Here is a 23,152-nt window from a genome sequence, read left to right as displayed (position 1 = left end):
AGTGGGGGAGGGTCAGAGAGAGGGAGACAGAATCCGAAGCAGGCTCCAGGCTCCGAGCTGTCAGCACAGAGCCCGACGCGGGGCTCGAACTCACAAACCTCGAGATCATGACCTGAGCTGAAGTCGGACGCTCAACCGACTGAGCCACCCAGGTGCCCCTAGAGACATTTTTGGCTCTCACACCCCAAGGGTGCTGCTGGCATCTAGTGGGTAGAGGCCGGGGATGCCGGCCAAAGACCCGGGTAGCCCCCGCAACAAAGAGTTGTCGAATGTAAACCGTGCCACGGTGGAGGAGCCCTGCCATCTGCTGAAGGTTCGTTGTGGCTCTTGGGCCCAACTGTTAACGAGTAGAAAGAAGAGTGAGCACAGGGCAGGTGCCCCTCAGAGTGTCCCCAGGAATATTGCTTACCTCCTGCGACGCTTGGCGGCCACGGGCAGCCTCAAGGTGGGAGGTGTGGGTTTGAGACGCAGCTTCTCCACTAGCTCGCTGTAAGACTTCGGGCGAGTCGCTTCACGTCTCTGAGCCTCCGTTTCCTGTCAGCAAAGTGGAGACGAGAAGGCCTGCCTTGTACTGATCAGATGAGAAAACGCGTGGAAGCCCGGTGCCTCGCGCTTTGTCGGTGTCCCCTTAAATGGTCGTTCCCTTCCCTTCCTGACTAGAAGGTCAAGGGGGAATTAATTACTTCCCTCTGACGTATTCATGTAGGGGCATAAACTTTCTAACCTTTTAAACTTCTTCCCCCTTCGGGACAGTGGGACACACGGAGACTTACATGAGGGCTCGGACGTGGTTTGAGGGCTTTTGGGAGCTGGCCCTTGGCTTGGGCCCCACGACCGAGGGGCAAATGGAAGCCACGGGTCACATTCCAGCTCTAGGTCGGTCTCCACCACAACGCCCACAGGTCTCCCTCCTGCTGACTCCTGGCACGGCCCGTGCTGCCCTTCTGGCCCGAGGCAAAAATCCGCCTTGTGACCCCTTTCCTCTGGGATTTCTATTTATAACTTTTCGTACATGGAACTTCCCAGGCTTGTAGGTCTTGGTTGGAAGCTCTTGGGACACCTTTCTTTCCAGTGTGGGCCACAAAAATCAAAAAGGAAGGGGGTTCGAGCCAGAATGTGGCAGGATGGGTAAAAAAGACTTAAAAGATATGGTGGGCTTGAAACCCAGACTTCCAGATCCAAAGGCTACTCACCGCTTTTTCCTTAGGACTTTCGTATGATATTGATCAGACACCCCAGTGATCAGTGCTGGGCGAAGCATGAGGGGGGGTGATCCCCACTAAATACTGATTGGAGGAAAGATTCTTAAAGGAAATAATTCCATTCTCATCCTCTGTGTCTGAGCTCTGGAGACGTGATCCCCATGGTTTTTCTTTGAATCCTCTTAGCGCGATGTACACGGTGGGCCTGGTTGGATAAATGACAGGGGAAATGGACAGACGAACAGGTGGAAGGATGAATGTGTTTATAGTAGAGGGTGGGTGGCCGGGTATATGAGTGGATGAGTGGGTAAAAGAATGGATAAATACACGACATAAGAAATTTGCTTCCTAGTTTCAGGGAACCAACCAGAAGGATTCAGCATGTAATTGTGTATGACCCCAAATTCAGGAGAGTGTTAAGCCAATTCAGACCCCACCTTTGGGAGCTGTGACACACAATGGGACAGAGTCATGCAGATAGGGCAGGCGGGGTCGGGGAGATGATGCAAAACCTAACAGGAATGGAGAGTCTAGGTGGTGGCCATTTAGGGTTCAGCTAGACTTGGGTCAACAGAATGTTTGAAGGCTCATTCCTAAGCATCCTGTACGCAATGCTGCTGACAAGTCAGAACGCCTCTGTGTTCTCCTCGGTTTGTTCCCAGTCTCAGCTGCCTTCGAGGAAGGATTCCTGCCTTCCAGCCTGAACTGCACCCACTCTCCTCTCTCTCCTAACATCTCCAGAGTCAATATCTGCAAAGAAGAACGGGCTTTTGGAAAACACTGGTTCTTAAGATAAGCCATGAATGGCTGCAGTGTAATAAATAGAACCACAGATTTGAAAATCCCTTAGTGATCACTAAGGGGGGTCATTTTATAGACAGGAAAAGGACCCAATGATCATTGGGTCATTTTATAGACAGGAAAACCAAGGTCCAGAGAAGGGAGAGGACTTTCCAGAGTCACATGGCCAGTCAGTGGCAATGGAAGCCCTGGTCTCCTGGTTCTCACCCCAAGTTACGAATCTGTGGCACACGCTTCCCCACCCCATCTGGCAACCCTCATGCTCTACCAGTCCCTTTAGGATTTTGCCTTCCTGGCAGAGGTTTTACTGTTCCTCAGTGGAAATGCAAGAGCAGGTCAAACCCTCCAGAAGTCTAGTGAATCCCTCTTCCATTCCCCTCCCTGGGACACCATATTCATGGTTTGATTCTCTGACCTCCCTGTTCATACTTCAGTTTGGCCAAATGCAGCAAACACTTGACCAGGTAGAGGACTCGGGGCTCAAGGGCCAAGGAGAGCAGGGAGAACACAGACTGATGTCAGAAGAAAAAAAGAAGGGGGGCCAGGAACTGACATTTACCGCTCACCCACCATCCACCAGGCACCCTGCTGGGTAATTATATCTCACTGATTCTCACAACCTTACAGGATAAAGGGTGTCATCCCTGTCTTACAAATGGAAACACCAAGGCCCACAAAACTGCCTTGGCTTATAGAGCTGGTCAGCAATGAGGCCAAGATCAAAACCCAGATCTACCTGACCCCAAAGCCCTCTCCAGGTCATGAGCTCCTAGACAACGTGCGCTGTTATGACAGGGCACCACAAGTTCTCAAGAGCCACCCAGAAGGAGCTGAGGGCCCACATCAACAAGATCAAGGTTACCAGGGGCCAATGCAAAGTCTTGTATTTGAGCTCAAAATGACATTTGCACAAGAGCGTAGTGGAGACCTGGTTATTGGGCAGCAGCGGATCATAATATCGTCCGCATCGCAACGCAGCTGCTCTTGCCTTCTATTTCCAAAGCACTTTGCAGTTTAGAAAGCCTTTCCTCTTACCAACCTCAGGGCTTTGACTGACTGGAAACGAGCATAAGACTAAGTCCGAAAAAAGTTTGGGGTTGTATCAGTAGGGGGGTGTGTGAACAGTATGCGGTGATTGCCGATAATGAGCTATTTGTTTGCATTAACCCAGGGTAATCTCAACAGACTTTGTGCACAGCCACTGTGCCAAATATATTACATGTTTTATCTCTGTTGATTCTCACAGCGGACCCCGTGGAGCTTGCAACTCCTGTTTTACAGATCAGAAGACCAAGAGGTAAAGAAAGTCGACCAAGGCCACATAGCTAGAATTCACACTCAGGTCTGATAAGTATCAAGACAAATGTCATTCTGGACATTTCAGGCCCCCTCTGGAGTTATGTGTCCCGTTTGGGGTGCTCTGTCTAAGGGAGACATTGACACACAGCGAAATGAGGAAACCATGAAGGAAACTGTCATTATAAAGATTGTTTGAAGGAGCTTAGAATATTTATCCTGGAAAAAAATAACCAGAGAACATATCACTGCCGTGTCCAAGGGCAGAAGGCTCCTTTAAAAACAGATTGGGTTCGCAGGACTTTTACCAACCGTTTTTGGGTGGGGTTAAACAGGGTATACTGTAGCCAACTGCTATCGCCACCTATTGGTGGGAGGTAAAATTGCTGTGCTGATATCGGCTGCTGTCATTGTTCTATCCTTGAAGTTTTGAGTTTCACCGTTCATACGTAGAGGTGCTTTTATTATTATTTTTTTATTTTTTTAATGTTTATTTATTTTTAAGGGAGAGACAGAGACAGACAGAGCGCGAGCCAAGGTGGGGGGAGAGAGAGAGGGAGACACAGAATCTGAAGCAGGCTCCGAGCCGTCAGCACAGAGCCTGACGTGGGGTTCAAACTCACAAACCGTGAGATCATGACCTGAGCTAAAGTTGGGTGCTGAACTGACTGAGCCACCAGGAACCCCCATAGAGGTGCTTTTAAACCCCTCAGGGTGTCATGTGTAAGAGGTAGCACATTTACCTTCGTGGGAAGAGAATTAGGACTGATGGGTGAAAATTACAAGGTGGGATATTTTGGTTTCAACATGAAGGTTAATTTTCTGAAAAAAACATCCCGCAAACTCAAGAGGCTACTTGGGAGTAGTGGGGCTCAAGTCTGTGCAAGAAACCACGTCATGCCGAGTTTTCCATGGTTCAGGAGGTGGGGGGAAATCGATCCCAGTGTTTTGGTGGGTGTAGGACATTCATGGGTGACCTACTCTGAGTTACCATTGGCCAGTTGCATAGCGGTCTGCCAGTGTTGGTCGTGTCTTTGTCATCTTATCCAGGAGGGAGCTTTTAGGCCAGGCCAGAGGGAAAGAGGGTACCACTGAGGCAGAGGAGTAGGGGAAATATTTGGGACCAGTGGGATCTGGCAATGTTTATCTTCCAGATATGGCTCTAACACTTGACCAAGGGCTAGGGAGAGAGGAATGACTCAGAGAGTAAATGGTCCTGACCTTCCGTCACTTCCCAAACCAACCTCCCACACAGGACCGTTTGTAAACAACCCAAGGGAACAACAGTTCCTTGTAGATTCTGTAAATGTGATTAAGGTTCTGCTGAAGACAGAGGTTCAGAGTGTGCCCAAGGGCAGGGGCCAGGAGATAGGACCAGTCAGGGGTCTGGGGTCTGGGGCAAGGGCTGAGCTGCAGCCTGTGTGAGTTTTCTCATCAAAGCGTTACGCTGATTTAGGCCCTGGGTATTGGGCCATTTGTGTCCTGTGCGTTCCCTCGGAGGCAGTCCAGTGCGGGTTTATGGAGAAGGGGGTGCAGAATAGGACAGCCCCTGGCTTGACTCTGAGCCTGGCTACATATTAGCCTTGTGGGTTTAGGTTAATTGCTTCTCTGCTGTGAGTGTCAGTTTCTTCATCTGTAGAAAGGGCAGTAATTGCGCCCTCCTTACCTGATAGGTATGGGGACTGAATGAGACCTCCCTGCATAAGGCACTGAGCACCATGCCTGGCACACGATTTATTATTATTATTGTTATTATTATTATTAAATTAACCTCTGTCTGTGAAAACCATTCTCCCCCTCCCTGCACCCTCTTTGCTTTTCTATGGCCGTGAACCTGGTCACAGACACATTTGACACTGAAATCCCCCTGCTGGACCTCACTTGGTTAACAAGAATCACTGGGTCCCACACATGAAAACACCCACATCCTTGGCCATCAGTGTTCCACCACCCTCCCTCCCACCTTCTCTGATGTGGCAGGAACAGAGATGTCATTCAGAGCCTCCGGTCCGGACATAAGGCAAGAAATGCCCTGAGATTACTCACTGTTCCCTCAGAAGGAAGAGTAGCCGGCCCATCCGTAAGGAGGTCTGCACCCAGCACTGGGCACCCCCGAGGTCACCTTGAAGGGCCTGCAGAGGAATCTGTGTCCTGGTGGCCTTAGGCAGCTGCACTACTGGTCAGTGTGTGTGTGTGTGTGTGTGTGTGTGTGTGTGTACATGTGCACGTGTGCATATTTCTGTAGTTACCTGTCATGACCCCCTCTAGATGCCCAGGTGCCAAGAGCAGGTTGATGCCGTGGGAATTACACAGGCTTTGAAGTTTGCAGGGCCAGGTGCAAATGCCAGGTCTGTATCTTCCAGGCTGTATAAGCAGGGAGAGAGAGCTTGATATCCCCAAGCCTTGGGGCCCTCATTTGATCAAGGCAAGAGGAAAACCTGTTTTGCAATGCATTTGCTAATTGAATCAAGGCATGGATTAAAAAACAAACAAACAAAAACCTGGCAAAAGGTCTTGGCACATAGCAGGCACTTGGATAATGGCTTCTGTCATTTTTGTGCATGTTGTTTCAATGGCAGATGTGTCCACAGGCAGGGGTTGGCTTGTCCAGGGATTACGCCATGTCTCTGTCACTAAGCGATCCTTGATCTGTGGCCACCTATTTGCTTCTCTTCTGTTTTTAAAAGGAATTCGAAGAAAGGATTATTGGTGAATCTTCTCAGCTTGATATTGGTAGGGATAGAAGCAGAAGGTTTAGGCAAAGCGTAATAAAACTCTTTCCGATGGGACGGGGAGTGGGGGAGGCGGGGGCAGGTGCCTCTCACTGGGAGTGGGAGTGGGGGGGCAGGGGGTGGGGGAAGACTTTCATCCCATGTTCCCCTACGGGTCCCTGTGTATTTTTGGAAAAAGAATTTTTTCTTGCTTTGACCTCCAGATCCACCTGTTTCTCATTGAGTTCGGCAAATGTTTGCTAATACCCACTACAATCCTGAGAGCTACCATTTATTGAGCACTGAAAGCACTTTCCGTACTTAACCTCGAACCCTCAGCTCCCTTGGGAAAAGCTACCTCGTTTTACAAATGTGCAGCAAACCAAGCTGGGAGAAGTCCAGTCACTCGCTCCAGAACTTCTAACTGGCAGCGGTGAGAAGAGCCAGGCGCTCTATCTGGGAGAGGTAGAAGGATATGAAAAAGACCCCGAGTAGCCTCTACCTTCAGGGCCCCGACAGTGAACACGGAAGGTTAACCAGCAGACACAGCGACTGAGACACATGCCGTGGTGGCTTCTTGGCAGGGCGCTGCCGTGGGGGCAGAGGACAGATGGCTGATTCCGGCTGGGGGACGGGGAGTCCGCCTAGGGGTGGCTGGGCTCAATCTTGAAGGATGTGTTCATTTTGGAGGGGGAGCAGGCAGTGGAACATGGCCCGCGGGCCTGTTTCAGACAGTCAGGAGACAGGAAGCCCAGCCAGGAAGAAAGGTTGGCCCTTGCGGGAAGGTCAGGCAGAGCCCTGCAGGGCTCCTCGGGAGAGCCCGAGCTGCGTGGGTCCTAAGGCCCTAGGGTCTTTGGTAGGAAGAGACAGACAAGAACTGGGGGTTTTAGGCAGGGCCCCATGGCTTAAAGGAGGGCAGAGAAAGTGAAGGCAGAGGGGGTCTTTCTGAGTCTGAGGCCCCCACGGGGCGGGGCAAGCCACAGCCTCCAGAGCCCCAGCCTGGGTGCAGTGACCTGTCCCCCCCCCCCAAATGGAGGGACACTGACCCTTTTCCATCAGGAGCTGGGGGCCTGGGGAGCTGCTCTCAGGAGAGGCCCACTGGGGGGACCTGGGGAGGCCAAAGCCTGGGGCAGCCAGTCCGCCGACCGCAAAGACCAGGAACGACGGGGGAGGATGGAGCGGTCCGTTGTCACAGAGGTTGGGCAGAGCTTGGTATGAGGAGGCAAGAGGCTAGGAAGAGGGCATGGAAACAGCCAGGGAAGGGTTTGTCCTGCCAGATACGCAAGTATGGGCGCTGAGAGACAATTGTGTTTGAGCCCAAGAATGCCGTGATCAAACCTACGGCCTCTCTCACTAGAATGTGAGCTTCTGGAGGCAGGGAGTCTGTCTCGTGTCTCGTAGTGTTGTTCCCAGCGCCTAGCACAGCGTCGGTCACTGAGTAGGGGTTCGATTCCGGAGGGATCTGGCGGGAGGGTCCGGATGCTTGTTTCTGGGGGGTATGAGGTACTAGCCGCGTACCTCCAGGCTCACTCCTCAAGTGTAAGACCACGGGGGTGTGAGTTTGGATTCCTGTCGCTTTCGGGGCGAGGGGATAAGACCGTGCACTCGGCGAGTATGTTTGAGCCCAAGCTCCACGTCTTCCTCGCTGTGGGACTTTCGTCGAGTCACTCAACCGCCCTGAGCCTCAGTTTGCTCAGCAGCAAAATGCGATGATGCTTGAGAAGATTAATGAGTGAGCTGATAGAGCATGTGAAGGTGCCTGTGACAGAGCCTGGTGGTCGCTCAACACGCATCATCTGTCCTCCTGCCGAGGGCTTTGTGCCACCTGGCCTTCGTCCTCTCTCCTCTCCTCCCAAACCGGGCCCGTCCCTCAAGGCCCATTCCAATTTAGCTTTTCCTCGAAATCGTCAGTCACGACCCAATGATGGCTCATGTCACTGGCTGTTTAACAATAGTAGTCAAGGTTTTCCTCTGCTTATTTACTTGTTTATGTTCGCCTCCTTAGATTGGAAACTTCCAAAAACAGGGAACATCATTTCAAGCGTTGTAGGGGGTTTCTGACAGTCCCACCGGCATGGGAGGCGGGCGCCCTGGGTTACGTTCTAACTTGGGGCTCCATGAAGCTTTGGGGGCTTCACTTTCATCCGGAAGATGGCAATAATAGCCTCCCTCGCAGAGTTTCTAGAAGACCAATTTAGACGTTCTGTGTGAAACCCAGGAGACATTTAATAAATATTGTTGAATTAATTTAAACTGCTTCGAAACATAAAGTTCTTCACAAATGTCAGGCATTAGTTTTAATTCTCCCTAGGAGATAGCGAAAGGCCTTTTATTTACTTGCTGCGAGGAGAAACCGCGTGCTTGAATATTCTCCCGTCATCCAGGTGAAGAACGAAAGAGGCGTTGTACAGGGATTATAAAGCTCACTCTGGTTTTAAACAAAATGTCATCTTTGTTCTTACCAGGATCGAGATGACCACGGCCACCCCGTTGGGGGGGACTACCTTCTTCTCACTGAACGTGACCACCAGAGAACAGGACTTTCTGTACAAGAGTAAGGTCAACTTGGCTTGGCGACCGGGGGAGGGAATGGCGGGAAGAGGACCAGGGGCAGCTCATGGTGTAGAGGTCAAGAGCATGGGCTCTGGAGATGGGACTGCCTGGGTCTCAGTCTCCGTTCGACCAGATGCCCGACATGACCACTGCGTGACCCCGAGCACATGACCTCACCGCTTTGTGTCTGAGTTTTTGTCAGCAAGATGGGGATATCACGGAAGCTACCGCATGAGGTAGATGGAAAGACGAAACAATATAATCCATGTCAAGAGCTTGGAATAGTCTCGAGGCACACAAAGTACCTGATGAGTATTATTATAATCATTACTGTTATTACTGTTATTATCATCAGGGAGTTTGGGGGTCTAGAGGGCAACGGACATTTGACTCTCACGTGAGATGTCTTTAAATGAGTCACCTTAAAACGTAACTACTTTCATCCCACTTTTGTAAGGCGAAAACATCCCATCAATTCACAAAGGAGTAAATGAGTAAAGCTGGGAGTAGTCTGGGGAGACACCTGCCAGGAACGAGAGGTCCCCAGAAAGAAAAACTTGATGACCGCTCTTCAGAACACCACTGAATTGTATTAGGGGAAGTTGGGCCCATTTCTGTCATTTCTGTCGATGTCTCTGCACATGGAACAGGCCTCCCAACACTGAAGTGTTTCCCCGGTAAGAACAGCTCCAGACCATGGTAGTGGCAGGATGTGTCTCTTCCATGGAGACCCAGAAAACATCACTCTCGGGACACGGTCCCACATTAGCCTGCTTCATGCCAGGTGGGGGGACCTTCAGAAGCCTGCTGAAGTATTTCACAACAGTTCTCAAGGGAAATGTAGGGGAGCTAGAATTTTCGTCAGCAAGATGGGAATAATTCTGCTTTCATTTAACTAAAAGTGATGACTCTCAGCTAGGCAATTTTGCCCCCTAGATAAAATTGCCAGATTTAGAAAATAAAATACAGGACACCCAGTTAAATTTGAACTTAAGATACCCAATATTTGTTGAGTATAAGGATGTGCCAAGCAATATTTGGGACACGCCAAAAAAATAATTCATGATTTGTCAGAAATTCTCATTTAAATAGGTATTCCATACTTCATCTGGCCACTCGACTACCAGGGGACATTTGACGATGTTTGGACACTTGCCTGTCACAGCTGGTGGGGAGGGAGAAGTGTCATTGACATCTAGTGAGGGCAGAGATGGTGCTAAATATCCTACCATGCACAGGACAGTCCCCACAACAAAGGATTTTCCAGACAAGGTTGAAAAACCATGAACTAAAAGTATTATCGCTGGGCTCCACAGGAAGGAAAAAAAACCAAGCTATTCTATGATGGATCCCCCACCCTACCCCCTCTTTCTTTCCTTCCAGTCTTACTTCCTGTCAATATTTGCACGTAGTTTTGTTTTTGTTTTTGTTTGGTAAACCTTTTATAAGAGCATTGCATACCTTCCAAAAAAAATGCATGAATCCTAAGTGCACAGCTGGATGAATTTTCACAAAGTGAACACGCTTGTGTAACCAGCCCCCAGATCAAGAAACGAACCACCACCAGTTTCCCAGAAGTCCCAGCACCCCTTGCCACACGATCCCCACCTGCTCAAGGGAATCTGCTGTTCTGACCTCTCACAGCAGTCCTATATCTGGAATATAAATAGTATCGTAACTAACATCGTCATTCATCTAGCTTTTTCTGTATTTAGGATTATCCCCTAAGATAAACTCCCCAGAATCAAATAGATTGGCCTAAAGTATGACTCCCCCTTTGTGGTTTTTTTTTTTTTTTTTTTTTTTTGTATTTTCAATAGCAATTCTGACAAGCATGTTGATCTTGAACATGGACTTAGAGGTGGACATTGGGCGTGGGCATTGATATTGAAATTAGAATCTGAGATATTAAGCTACAAGGACATTCACCATAGCCTTGTTTTTAATAGGGTAAAATTGAAAACAACATAAATATGCTTAATAGAGAATTGGTAAACGAGTCCAAACAATGGAGTGCTACATAACCATCAAAAGTCATGGAAAAAATGCAACTGCATGGAAAGATGATTAGGATAGTGTTGTAAAACTGTGTATGGAACATTGTTCCATTTTTATCAAGTGCACATTTTCCCACTTTTATGACTACTTCCTTGAGGTGGATTTTCAGACATAGGATTAATACCTTTATTCAAAAAAGACCAGGTAGATAGGTATTTAATATGCATACATGCGTATACATGATCACACTGGAGAACGTCCATATGTGTAGATGATCAACAGTTCCTGGGGCGAAGAGTTCTTTATCCTCCCCCACCCTTTTTTTTGCTTGTATTTATATTTTCAAAATATAACTACAAAAATCACATATTACTTTTGTGCCATCAAGAAGAGGGACAGGCGCTTTGCTTGCCTGTTGACACAGGAAGCTTGATGCTATGTTAGGACTGATAACAACAGGATGGCCTGAGACAGAATTTTGGCAGGTGATGTGCTGAGGACCCTGCCCTCAAGCCCCATTGGGGGTAGGGGTACTCTGCCCCTGTAGATATGCATGTCTCTGTCCTGGGGTCAGCAGTCAGGGTCCCAGGGCATCACATTCTCTGCCCCCCTTGATCCAATGAGGATGCAGTATGCCCTGTGTAAGCTCCCCTGCCAGTCTCTGAACACTTCTCTTTATTTCAGTTCACACGTTTGCCATTTCCACCCCTCTCCTCGTAGGTTCCGGAGCCATCGTTGCTGCCATTGTCGTGATTGTCATTATCATCTTCACTGTGATTCTGATCCTGCTGAAGATGTACAACAGGTACGGGACGCCCTGGGCTCTAGATGGTCTTGTCCCGTCGGTGATGTCAGAATGAATGGGAACTGACACTGTGAGTGCCAGTCGCGTGCCCAGCGGTATCCCTAAGTCCGTCGTCAAGCGCTCTAACCCTTTGGGTATCCTTTTTTGACATCTGTTCTGCTGTAGAAACCTCATGGTAATATTTTTGCATCTGGAGAAATATTTTTTACATATAATAATCAAAATGACAATGATAATGGCCTTGAGCACTGTGGGAAGCCCTCGTATGTAACTTACAGTAATAGAGGAATATTTCAATCCTTTTCTCTCAGGGAGCCTTCTGCTAGGTTGTGTTGAGCAGACTACGTAAGTAGTTGAGGTTTCAAATACTGGCATGCCTGTACCCCCAGCTCCACTTTCTGGGACCAAATAAGACAAAATATAATTTGATTTCATAAAGAATAAATGTTGGGGCGCCCGGGTGACTCCGTCGGTTATGCATCCAACTTCAGCTCAGGTCATGATCTCACGGTTCATGGGTTCAAGCCCCACGTCGGGCTCTGTGCTGACAGCTCAGAGCCTGGAGTCTGCTTCAGATTCTCTGTCTCCCTCTCTCTCTGCCCCTCCCCTGCTCAGGCTCTGTCATTCTCTCTCTTAAGAACAAACAAACATTAAAAAAATGTTTTTAAATAAAGAATAAATGTTGTGTTATCACCTTATGTGTTAGCACCTCTAAGTCGCAACTTTGCTAGAAGGTATTCTTTCCAGGCAAGAAATTAAAATAAAGAGACTATAAACACAACCACATCATAGCAGACTTGGAAGCCGTTAAAAAAAAAAAAAGATATTATAGAACAGTTTTATTGATGAGGACAACCATTTACAGTATATCGTCAGTTTACAAAAATAATGTATACGTTATGACTATACATGTGGATTACACACACACACTCAAGAAACATTCAAACGATACACAGCAAAGTATTGACAACCAGTGTGTCTGCACAATGGGATTGCTATTTGGTTCATTGGTTGGTTTTTGCAGAGGTGCATATATTTATTTATTTTCGAGGAGGTGTAAACATGCATTGTTTTTATTTATTTATTTTTAAATGTTTACTTATTTTTGAAGGAAAGAGAGAGCGTGAGCAGGGGAGGGGCAGAGAGAGAGGGAGACACAGAATCCGAAGCAGGCTTCAGGCTCTGAGCTATCAGCGCAGAGCCTGATGTGGGGTTTGAACCCACAAACCGCGAGATCATGACCTGAGCTGAAGTCAGTCGCTTAACCGACTGAGCCACCCAGGTGCCCCAAGATGCATTGTTTTTATAATAATGTTAATGTTATTTATAAAACATGTATTATATGTTTTATATTATATATTATGTATATATTTTATATAATATATATCTCATATATATTATATAACATATATTGATCTCTTAATATGTGCCAGGCATGATTCCAAGCTCCTTGTATGTATTAACTCATTTAATCCCCCACAACAACCCCACAAGGGGGTAATTTTATACCCCCCAATTTTGTAGGTGTGAAACAGGCACCAGGAAATGAGCTAACTACTCAGCCCTCCGTGACAGAGTTGGGATTCAAAGCTAGTACGTGTGGTTTCAAAGAAAATGCTCCCACCATTACATGTAATAATAACACTTAATGAGTTATTATTAATATTTGGGGGGGGGGGTGGGTATTGCAATTTGGATCCATCCCAGACCAGGAAGTGGCATCAAACCACAATGTCTGCCCTTCATTCCTTTCCATCATTGCTGGCGCTCTGAGTCTGTTTTCTGGAGTGTGATTTGGATGGAGACTCTAGTCACCAGTTTACAGTGATGCCTGGGCTGAAATGGAGAGACCAGGGTTCAGTCTTTGGTCTCTTAAAGGCAGCCAAGGCATTTAACCTCTCTGTGCCTCAATTTTGTCATCTTTATTTTTTAAAGTTTATTTATTTATTCTGAGAGAGAGCGGGGGGAAGAGAGAGAGAGAGAGAGAACACACAAGCAGCAGGGGAGGGGAAGAAAGAGGGAGAGAAAAAGAATCCCAAGCAGCCTCCGCACTTTCATCGAGGATCCTGATGCGGGGCTCCATCTCATGAACTGTGAGATCATGACCTGAGCCGAGATCAGGAGTCTGGTGCTTGTCCGACTGAGCCATCCAGGCGCCCTGATTATGTCATCTTTAAAGTGGAAGGCTCTCCAAGTGTGATAACTGAGTGATGATTACATCGAGAATGCCATTGTTTTGAGGAATATTTAGGGGTGAAGTGGCACGACCTTTGCAACTAACTCAAATGGTTCATGATTTAAAAAAAACAACCGTGCGCGCGCGCGCGCGCGCGCGTGTGTGTGTGTGTGTGTGTGTGTGTGTGTGAATGGAGAGAGGGGGGCAGGAGAGAGAGAAGGCAAATGTGGCAAACTGCTAGCCATCAGAAAATTGTTCCATGAAGGATATTCAGATACTAATTGTACTGTTTGTGCAACTTTTCTGAGCATTTGAAATTAAAAAAAAAAAAAGAATTATGTTAAGTCAACAAGATGAAATTTCATGCAGACATTAGAATTAATGATTGTTGCCAGTCACTGCATTTTCTGGCATATAAAATGAAAGACTGGATATACGTTTTGAGTCCATTCTCTTTTCAACTACGTAAAAAGTTCTCAAATATTTCTAGCAATAAACTTGGGAAGCACAATGAAACTGCAAAATGTAACTCACGCTACGACTTTGGACAGAAAAAAAACCATAACGTCTTCATTTCGTCTCTAAGAATAGTCACCTATCTGACACCATTCGTTAACAGGGGAAAAAAATACAATTAAATATCTAATCTAGGTTACACAAAAAATGGAAGGGTCAGACGAGCTGAAGTCTAAGGTCCCTCCCACTTGCAAAATTCTGTAGTTGGCCATCAAGCTATGTGATTTAACGATGACCCACGTTAATCCCGTCAGAGCCAAAATCATTGAGTCCATGGGGCAGAAGACTCCAACATGCATGCGTATCTCGTTCCAGGAAAATGAGGACAAGGCGGGAACTGGAACCCAAGGGGCCCAGGCCATCCTCCCCTTCTGCCTTGGGCCCAAACAGCAACAGCAGCCAACACCCTGCAACTGTGACCTTCAGCCCTGTTGACGTCCACATGGAGACTCGGTGACCCCCACCCTGGTGCTATCTTGGCCACCATCCAAAGAGCCTTCTCCCGTCAAGACCCAGAAGCACATTTCTCCTCTGGCAGCTTCATTATGAGTTCCTTCTGGTCGACAGGGGCGTCTCTTATACCCTGTCCCGCCCCGCACCACCCTGGCTATGTCCATATCCCTATTGCCCCCCCTTACAAAAAGCTATGGAACATTCTTTTGCGATCTGATGAGGTAGACCCAGGTTGGGAATCCACTGAAATGGATGTGGCTGTCTTCCCCAAACACAGTTGCTAGACAGACAGACAGACAGACGGATAGCCCAGGAGTCTTCTGGTCAGGAGGCAGGGGTTAGGGCATGCCCCCGAGTGTACAACAGGGTCTGCCACTGGGGTCAGATCAGAATGAGTGCCATCTATATCCACGGCTTTGCAGAGCAAAGTATTCAGTCCCATTAATCAGGCACAGGGGAACTAACTTGGGCTAACTAACCAGAAAACCAGCTTGTTAATTTATAACTTGTTCCAGTACTGGATGACCGCTAGCTAGCTCATGACAACCGGTCGGCACGTTTCACCCTCTTTAAGAAACGCTATGGGAGAAACTAAATTCTTCTTGAAAGGTTTCTACTTCATTTGTAAAGAGTCCGAGAGGGACTAGGGTGAACTCCAGGAATGATGGCCTCTAGGGCAAAAGCTTATTGCTGTGTCGCTGGGCCTTGAATGAGTCTGGGGCTAGTCAGAGCCCCTCTTCTCCCTTTGGGGCTGCGTTTAGCCTGACTCAGCCTCATTTCCTGGCTCTCCTCTATCTGGATTCCCAGCAGTCCTCTCTGTCCGGGTAAACCTTCCTTCCAAGGAGCAGTATTAGAGACTGATAAGATTACAGCCCCGTGTATGTTACCTGCGCCCTTCCCGGTCACCTTGCAGAGATTCAGGGCACGTTCTCAGCACCACATTCGCACACCGTGTCTCTGCACAGAGCTGATCTTTTCGACTCTTTAGCCTGGAGAACAATCTGTTGAGAGGGGAAAGCATTTTTGAGATTAAGAAGACTTGTCTCCCAAGACCTGCCCCCTGGTCGTGTGGCCTTGGAAGAGTGACTTGAGCGCTCCATAGTCGGTTTGCTAACCCCAAAGTGGGAATGATGACATCTGCCCCCCCCCGGGGTTACTATAATCAGCCACGGACATAGTGAAGCACCTGGGGTAGTGCACAGCACCAACAGATGCTTAATAAATGACAGCCAGCATTGTTTATTGCAGTCAGAATATGTCTTAAAATCGATGGGTCCGTTAACGTAGTTGTACTTTTTCTCTCTCAAAAAGCTGGTTTTTAACCAGTTGTGCATCTTACCGTTGAAGGCATCTTGGAAGCAAGGTAATAAATCCTTATCCTGTTCTAGAAAGTAACACACGCTGCCCTTTAACCTCACATTCTAGGAGTGTCTCCCTCTTGGAGTCAGAAATCTCCTTTGAGGGGAAATCGAGGGTCAGGAAGGTAAGAAGACTGACCCAGGGTCACAGAGTCCTGCCATCCCACGATAAAAATGCTCGCTTGAATATGTCTGGAAAAATGCTTGCAAATTCTTCCTCCCCAGACAACATTTGTCCCTACTGTGTTTAAATATCCATCAAGTACCAGGTCCTTGGCAAGATGCTTTCACATAAATTGTCCCATAGGATTTATTTTTCCTAATAATCCTGGGAGGTATTATTTTTTTCTGTTTGCAGCTGAGAATTGCAAACTCAAGGAGAAAGGTACTTGCCCAAAGTCCCACAGCTATTAAGTTGCAAAGACAGGACTCAAACTCACGTCTCTTCGACTCCGAAGTCCCTCTCTCTCTGTTGTACCAAATTATTCCCTAACCTCCTGGCTCAAAACACAAGAGTGTGAGCCAAACAAAAGGAGGACAGGCTGGGTCCATGTGTCTGAGCCGAAGTCAGGAATCTAGCTTCCAAACTAACAGCGGGGACAAAGCCATTCTGGTAGCCTCCTTTGGGCTTCCATGATTGGAGCCAAAGGACCCCTTTCTAAGCCCATGGAAGCCCTAAAGATTCTCATCTCATTTCCCCTAACATTTTCCCCAAGGAGCAAGGGGTAGAATGGCATCCAACCAGGGCAAAGCCATTTCCTTAAGGGCTCAAACCCCAAATAGATACGTTTCCCAGAGATATTCTGCTTTAAAAAAAAAAAAGACGTTGGGAATGTTCCAGCCCTAAAACCAAACTCTTCTGCCCATAGTGAAATCTAGTAATTCCGACCAGAGGAATTATCCTCTGGTCTATGTTGTTCTGCTAAATGAAAGCTTGGAAGTGAAGGAGGGGGGAGAGGGAAAGAGGAAAGAGGAAGACCAAGAAAAGGGTTTTAGTGTTTTGTTTTTAACTAATGGAGATAACTCAGTAATCCTTTATGGGCCCCTGTGTGGAAGTTGAGGTGCCACTAAACACATCAAGTCATGGTCCCCGTTCTCAAAGAGTCTGCAGCCGGTCTCCCGAGACAGGGATCTTGCAACACCGCAGAGTTATTTCATTTCTGACAGGTGCATTTCCTAACAGCGCAGATGCTGCCTTATTGGGCCACGGAGTCAATAAAAGATACTAAACATCTAAAGAAAAATGTCTAAAAATAAAGAGGTTCAAACCAAACATTCCTTGAGTTGACTTCGATTTCATTTAGAGTTAACAAATACCTTTCCTAGGAACTCCCTTTCCCTGACACTGTAAATAGGGTTCTGCAGGGAAGCCTGAGCTGTTTTGAAACTGTGCCGTCGCTCCTAAAGGCCGATGGAAAGGGTGGGCTGCCAGGCCTTCTGTGAGTTAGGAAACTCGTTAATTTGATTAACTATTAGAAAAGGAATCTCATTTGAAAGCCTGCTGTTAAACACGAGACGAACTAAGGTGTCAAAGTTTGGGGACCGCTGAGAGAGAAGTAGACATATTAGAATGCAATCTAAGTCCTATCTAATAATGATGTTTACCGTTAACTGAGCTCCTCCCTAATGTGTACCAGGTATATAAGTGTGTGTGTGTGTGTGTGTGTGTGTGTGTGTGTGTGCCTATATATATATATATATATATATATATAGTCATTTTATACCCACCAGCTCCTCTAAACACAACTCCCATGCGTAGGAGCCATCATTATTTCTATTTTTTTGGATAAGGAAACGGGCTCAGGGAGGTAGCTTGTCATTGGGTGATGCCGTGGACGTGTGTCACTCTTTTGGTGGCCATTCTTGCGTTTGGAGCATCCACTACTTTAAGAGGCAAGAACACCTCCTGCTAAAGCTGTAGAGGACAAACACTCATTTTCCTGGAGTCCCCTGCTGCTAGGGTGAGGGCACAGCGCCCAGGCCTTGCTGATCGGGGGCACTCCCGCCATGGACTTTGAATCGAGAAGTTGGTGACATCCAGGGATACGCCTCGTGCGACATATGCTCTGGGCTGGTGTGTTGGCACGTGGCCTTGCGAGAGGCCGCCACATCAGGGGTTCTGGCGGCAACGGCAGCCTCATTCTTGAGTCCAGGCCAGTGTCCACGGAGTTGGCCACGTGAGCTTAGTTTGACCACAGCAGCCACGGTGTCTGTACCAAACTGGTTCTTTAGTATGACTTTAGGCACCATACCTGACATACCAGTGAAGGTTCTAGCCTTCTGGCAATTCCAGCAACTTGCTCATTCCCTCCTCTGCTTACATCAGCACTCCCTTCCTGCTGCTTGTACCTAAGTACTGTGTGGCTTGCTCATGGCCACCCACCTCGGAAGTGGCTGGCACGAGGACCCGGGTCTTCAAAGCTCTCGCTCTTTCCTTACACATGCTTCCGGCTGAGGCTAAGTGATCAAGGGGTCCACAGAGTGCTATGTTGACAAGGTAGAGTTGCCTCCAATCACATGTATCTCGGAGACTTTGTGACTGTCAACGAGGAAGTATTTAAAAGGACCTGGAAGAATGGGTAGGATTTTTAAAAAAAAATTTTAATGTTTACTTATTGTTGAGAGAGGGGGAGAGAGAGCTGGAGCATGGGGAGAGGCAGAGAGACACAGAATCGGAAGCAGGCTCCAGGCTCTGGGCTGTCAGCCCAGAGCCCAACCCGTGAGCCGTGAGATGGTGACCTGAGCCAAAGTTGGACGCTTACCTGCCTGAGCCACCCAGGTGCCCCCGTTACCATTTTTCAAATAACAGCTTTATTGAGATATAATTTGCATGCCATCAGGCTTACCCTTTAAAAATATACAAGTGGGTGGTTGTGAGTGTATTCACGGAGCTGTGCCGCCATCACCACGAATCAAATTCCAGAAAACTTTCATCACAAACTCCATACCCATTAGCAAATACTTCCCATTGTCCCCTCTCCCCAGACCCTGACAACCACTAATCTACGTTTTGTCTCTATGGACTTTCCTATTCTGGACATTTCATATAAATGGAGTCATATAATACGTGCCCTTTTATGACTGGCTTCTTTCACTCAGCTTAATGTTTTCGAGATCCATCCATGTTGTGGCATGAAACAGGACTCCATTCCTTGTGGTGGATGAATTTTATGCCATTATACGGCTATCCCACAGTTTGTTTATCCATTCTCCAGGTGACGGACATTTGGATTGTTTCTACTTTTTTTGCTATTGTGAATAATGCTGCCGTGGACATTCATTTACAAGTTTGGTGTAGACGTTTCATTTCTCTCGGGCATTTACCTTAGCGGTAGAATCGCTGCATTATGGGATAACTCTGTTTAATCTTTTAAGAGAATGCCAAACTTGGTTTCCGAAGTATGTTTCCACCAGCCCTATGAGGGTTCCAACAGCTCCACATCCTTGCCAACATTTTATTGTCCATCTTTTTTTTATTTTACTGCAGCCGTACTTGTGGTTATGGAATGGTATCTCATTATGATTTCAACCTGAATTTTCCCTAATGACTAATGATGTCTTAGTTTAGATTAATGGTGTCTTTTCATATGCACATTGGCCATTTTATATCACTTTTGAAGAAATGCCTATTCACATCCTTTGCCCATTTTTAAATTGGGTTATTTGGGGTTTTTAAATGAATATTGTTGACCTTTAAGAAATCTTTATATATTCTGGTTACAAATCCCTTACCAGATTTATGATCTGCGATCGTTTTCTGCCATTTTGTGGGTTGCCTTTTCACTTTCTTTAACTTTCACGTTTGTAGCACAAAAGTTTTTCATTTTGATAAAACTCAATTTATCTTTTTTTCCTGTTGTCACTTGTGCTTTTGGTATCGTATTTAAGAAACCACTGCCTAATCCAAGGTCATGAATATTTACTCCTATGTTTTCTTAGAAGACTTTTATGGTTTTAGTTCTTAAATTAATGATATGACCCAATTTGAATTAAGTTTTGTATATGGTGTGAGACAGGTATTCAGTTTCATCTTTTGCACATGGATATACAATTGTTCCAACGCTATTTGTTGAAAAGACTATTTTAGGGGCTCCTGGGTAGCTCAGTCGGTTAAGCGGCCGACTTCAGCTCAGGTCACGATCTCGCGGTCCCTGAGTTCGAGCCCCGCGTCGGGCTCTGGGCTGATGGCTCGGAGCCTGGAGCCTGCTTCCGATTCTGTGTCTCCCTCTCTCTCTGCCCCTCCCCCGTTCATGCTCTGTCTCTCTCTGTCTCAAAAATAAATAAAAAAAAAAAACGTTGAAAAAAAAAAGAAAAGACTATTTTAGCCCCATTTAATTGACTTGGTATCCTTGTCAAAAATTAATTGACCATAAATACAAGGGTTTATTTCTGGACTCTGAATTCTATTTCATTGATCTATATTTCCATTCTTATGCCAGTACCATACTGTCTTGATATGTAGCAAGTTTTGGAATCTGGAAGGGTGAGTCCTCCAACTTTTTTTTTTCTTGCCCAAGATATTTTGGCTATTCTGGGTCCCTTACATGTCTACATGAATTTTAGTATTAGCTTGTCAATTTTTCAAAAATGGCAGCTGAGATTTTGATAGGGACTGCATTGAGCTTGTAGGTCATTTTGGGGAGTATTGCCATCTTAATACTATTAAACCTTCTGATCCATAAATATGGGATGCTTTTCCATTTATTTTGGTCTTCTTTAAGTTTTTTCAATGAAATTTGTAGTTTTCGTTGTGTAAGTCTTACACTCATTTTGTTAAATTTATCCCAGTGTTTGATTGTTTTTGATGCTATTATAAATGAAATTGTTTTCTTAATTTCCTTTTTAGGTTGTTAATTGCCAGTGTGTAGAAATCCAACTGATTTTTTGTGTGTTGATTTCATATCCTGCAACTTTGCTGAATTTGTTTATTAGCTCTGATAGTGTTTTGTGTAACATCTTTAGGGTTTCTACATATAAGATCATGCCGTTGTGAATAGAGATCATTTTACCTCTTCCTTTACAGTTTGGACGCTTTTCATCTCTTGTTCTTGCCTAACTGCTCTGGTTAAAACTTCCAGTACTATTTTGAATGTAGGGATTGGGAGCAGACATCTTTGTCTTCTTCCTGGTCTCAGGGGGAAAACAGCCAGTCTTTCACCATTAAGTATGACGTTAGCTGTGTTCATAGATGGCCGTCGTTACATTGAGGAAGTTTACTCGTATTCCTAGCTTAAGTATTTTTATCAGGAAAGGGAGTTGAATTTTGTCAAATGATTTTCTGTATCTGTAAGATGACTATATTGTTTTTGTCCTTTATTAATATGGCGTATATACTACATTGATGGATTTTCATATGTTAAACCAAACTCCCATTCCTGGAATAAATTTCAATCGTGGTGTAAGATCCTTTTTATATGTTTGTTGCTAGATCCTTTTTGCAGTATTTTGTTAAGAATTTTTGCATCTGTATTCTAAGAGATGTTGTCTATAATTTTCTTCTGGTGTCTTTGTTTTGGGACCAGAATAATACTGTCCTCATAGAGTGAGTTGGCAGGTGTTTCCTCTTCTGTTTTTTGAAAGGGTTGATGTTAATTATTTAGACATTTGGTAGAATTTACCAGTGAGGACATCTGATTATTTGGGTCTGGGCTTTTCTTTGTTGGAAGTTGTTGCTGTTGTTTTTTAATTACTATTACTAATTCAATCACTTTACTTGTAGATTTATTCAGATTTTCTATATCTTCTTCAGTTTGGTAATTCATGTCTTTTTAGGAATTTGTCCATTCCCTCCAGGTAGTTAGTTTGTTGGCATACAATTTTTTATAGTATTCTAATTCTTTTCATTTCTGAAAGATCAATAGTGATGTTTCCTCTTTCATTTCTGATTTTAGTAATTTGAGCCTTTTTTTTTTCTTAGTTCATCTAAAGTTTTGTCAATTTTATTAATTGTTATAAAGAACTGACTTTTGGTTCTGTTGATTGTTATTTCTCTATTGTGTCTGCCTTGCTAATTCGCTTACTGGTGTGTTTTAATGAAAATAAGTTAAAAAAAAAATTTTAACGTTTATTATTGAGAGACAGAGAGACGCAGAGCATGAGCAGGGGAAGGGTAGAGAGACGGGGAGACACAGAACCTGAAACAGGCTCCAGGCTCTGAGCTGTCAGCACAGAGCCCGACCTGGGGCTCGAACTCACAAACCGCGAGATCATGACCTGAGCCGAAGTTGGTCGCCTAAACAACTGTGCCACCCAGGCGCCCCTAATGAAAATAAGTTTTTAACGTGAATGATAATTTACCAGTGTTTTCCTTTTTTGTATCCTGTTTAAGGACTTTTTGTATCCTGTTTCAGAAATCGTTGCCTACCTAAAGGTTTTGAAGATTTTTTTTTTCCCATACGTTTTCTTCCAAAAGTCTTAGTACTTTACTTTTCCTATTTAAATATACAGTCCACCTGAAATTGTTTTTGGTGTGTGTGCAAGGCAAAGTCAAGATTCATTTCTTCCATATAGACGTCCTATTGACCCAGAAATGTTTTTTGAGAACACCATTCTTCCGGTGCTTTACTGCAGCATGAACTTTCTCATGAATCAAGGGACTGAGTACATGTGGTTTGGGTAGGAATTTTATGGACAGGAATGGTCAGGTAGGGGAAAGAAAAACTTGGGCGTCAAGGAAGACTGTTCAGTTCACTTGCTCTTTCTTGATTGCTTGCATTCATGAGTCCATAGCAGAGCCTGGAGATCCAGCGGTAAGCAAGATGGATATGGTCCCTGACCTCGCAGAACTTACCGTGTAGCAGGGAAGACAAACAATTAAGCAGACGAATACAATTTGGAACCACCAGTTTTGCGACAGGAGGAATTTCAGGGTTTTATAGAAGCCTCTCGCTGGAGTACCTAGTTCAGCTCGGAGTTTGATAGGTAGGGAGCGGAGCTCCCCAGAAGAAATAACATGTAAACTAAGAGCAAAAGATTGAACTGGAGTGAGTCCAGGGAAGAGTGGAAATTTAGAAAGAGAGAGCGAGAACCCTGCTGCAGAGAAGCTTTAGCCTAGCACAGGTCCAAGCGAGCAGTGGGAGATGGGCGGGGAAGAGAAGAGAGGTTCCAGTATGAAGGATCTTCAATGCGTGGTTATTTTAAAGGCAGCGGGGAGCCATTGAAGGTGCTTGAGCATTGGAGTGACAAGATCAGATCTGTGCTTTCGGGAGACTAATCCTGCTATAGTGTGCAGAATGGGTTGGCGTGGGAGAGACTGGAGGCCGGGAGAACAATTTCGAGTCCAT

At 45.9% G+C, this 23,152-nt stretch overlaps 1 protein-coding gene across 2 annotated transcripts in view; it reads left to right on the top strand.

Moving 5' to 3' along the window:
• Positions 1–17,142, top strand: part of NCMAP (non-compact myelin associated protein) — a 39,367-nt gene extending 22,225 nt beyond the window's left edge. Inside the window, exons 1-4 of one of the 2 annotated variants that reach the window (XM_060625702.3) lie at positions 5,305–5,478; positions 8,476–8,564; positions 11,282–11,366; positions 14,374–17,142. In XM_060625702.3, the coding sequence (XP_060481685.2) occupies positions 8,483–8,564; positions 11,282–11,366; positions 14,374–14,515 (309 nt within the window). In that variant the 5' untranslated portion in view covers positions 5,305–5,478; positions 8,476–8,482 and the 3' untranslated portion in view covers positions 14,516–17,142. Of the gene's footprint in view, positions 1–5,304; positions 5,479–8,475; positions 8,565–11,281; positions 11,367–14,373 lie in introns of those variants that run through there. The other variant, XM_060625704.3, reaches the window with a different exon arrangement.
• Positions 17,143–23,152: the final 6,010 nt, after the last annotated feature.

Source organism: Panthera onca, chromosome C1, assembly GCF_046562875.1.
Source record: "Panthera onca isolate mPanOnc1 chromosome C1, mPanOnc1 haplotype 2, whole genome shotgun sequence".
Classification (NCBI taxonomy): Eukaryota; Metazoa; Chordata; class Mammalia; order Carnivora; family Felidae; genus Panthera; species Panthera onca.
Note: the sequence above shows the minus strand (reverse complement) of the source record. Positions and strands in the feature narration are given on the sequence as shown.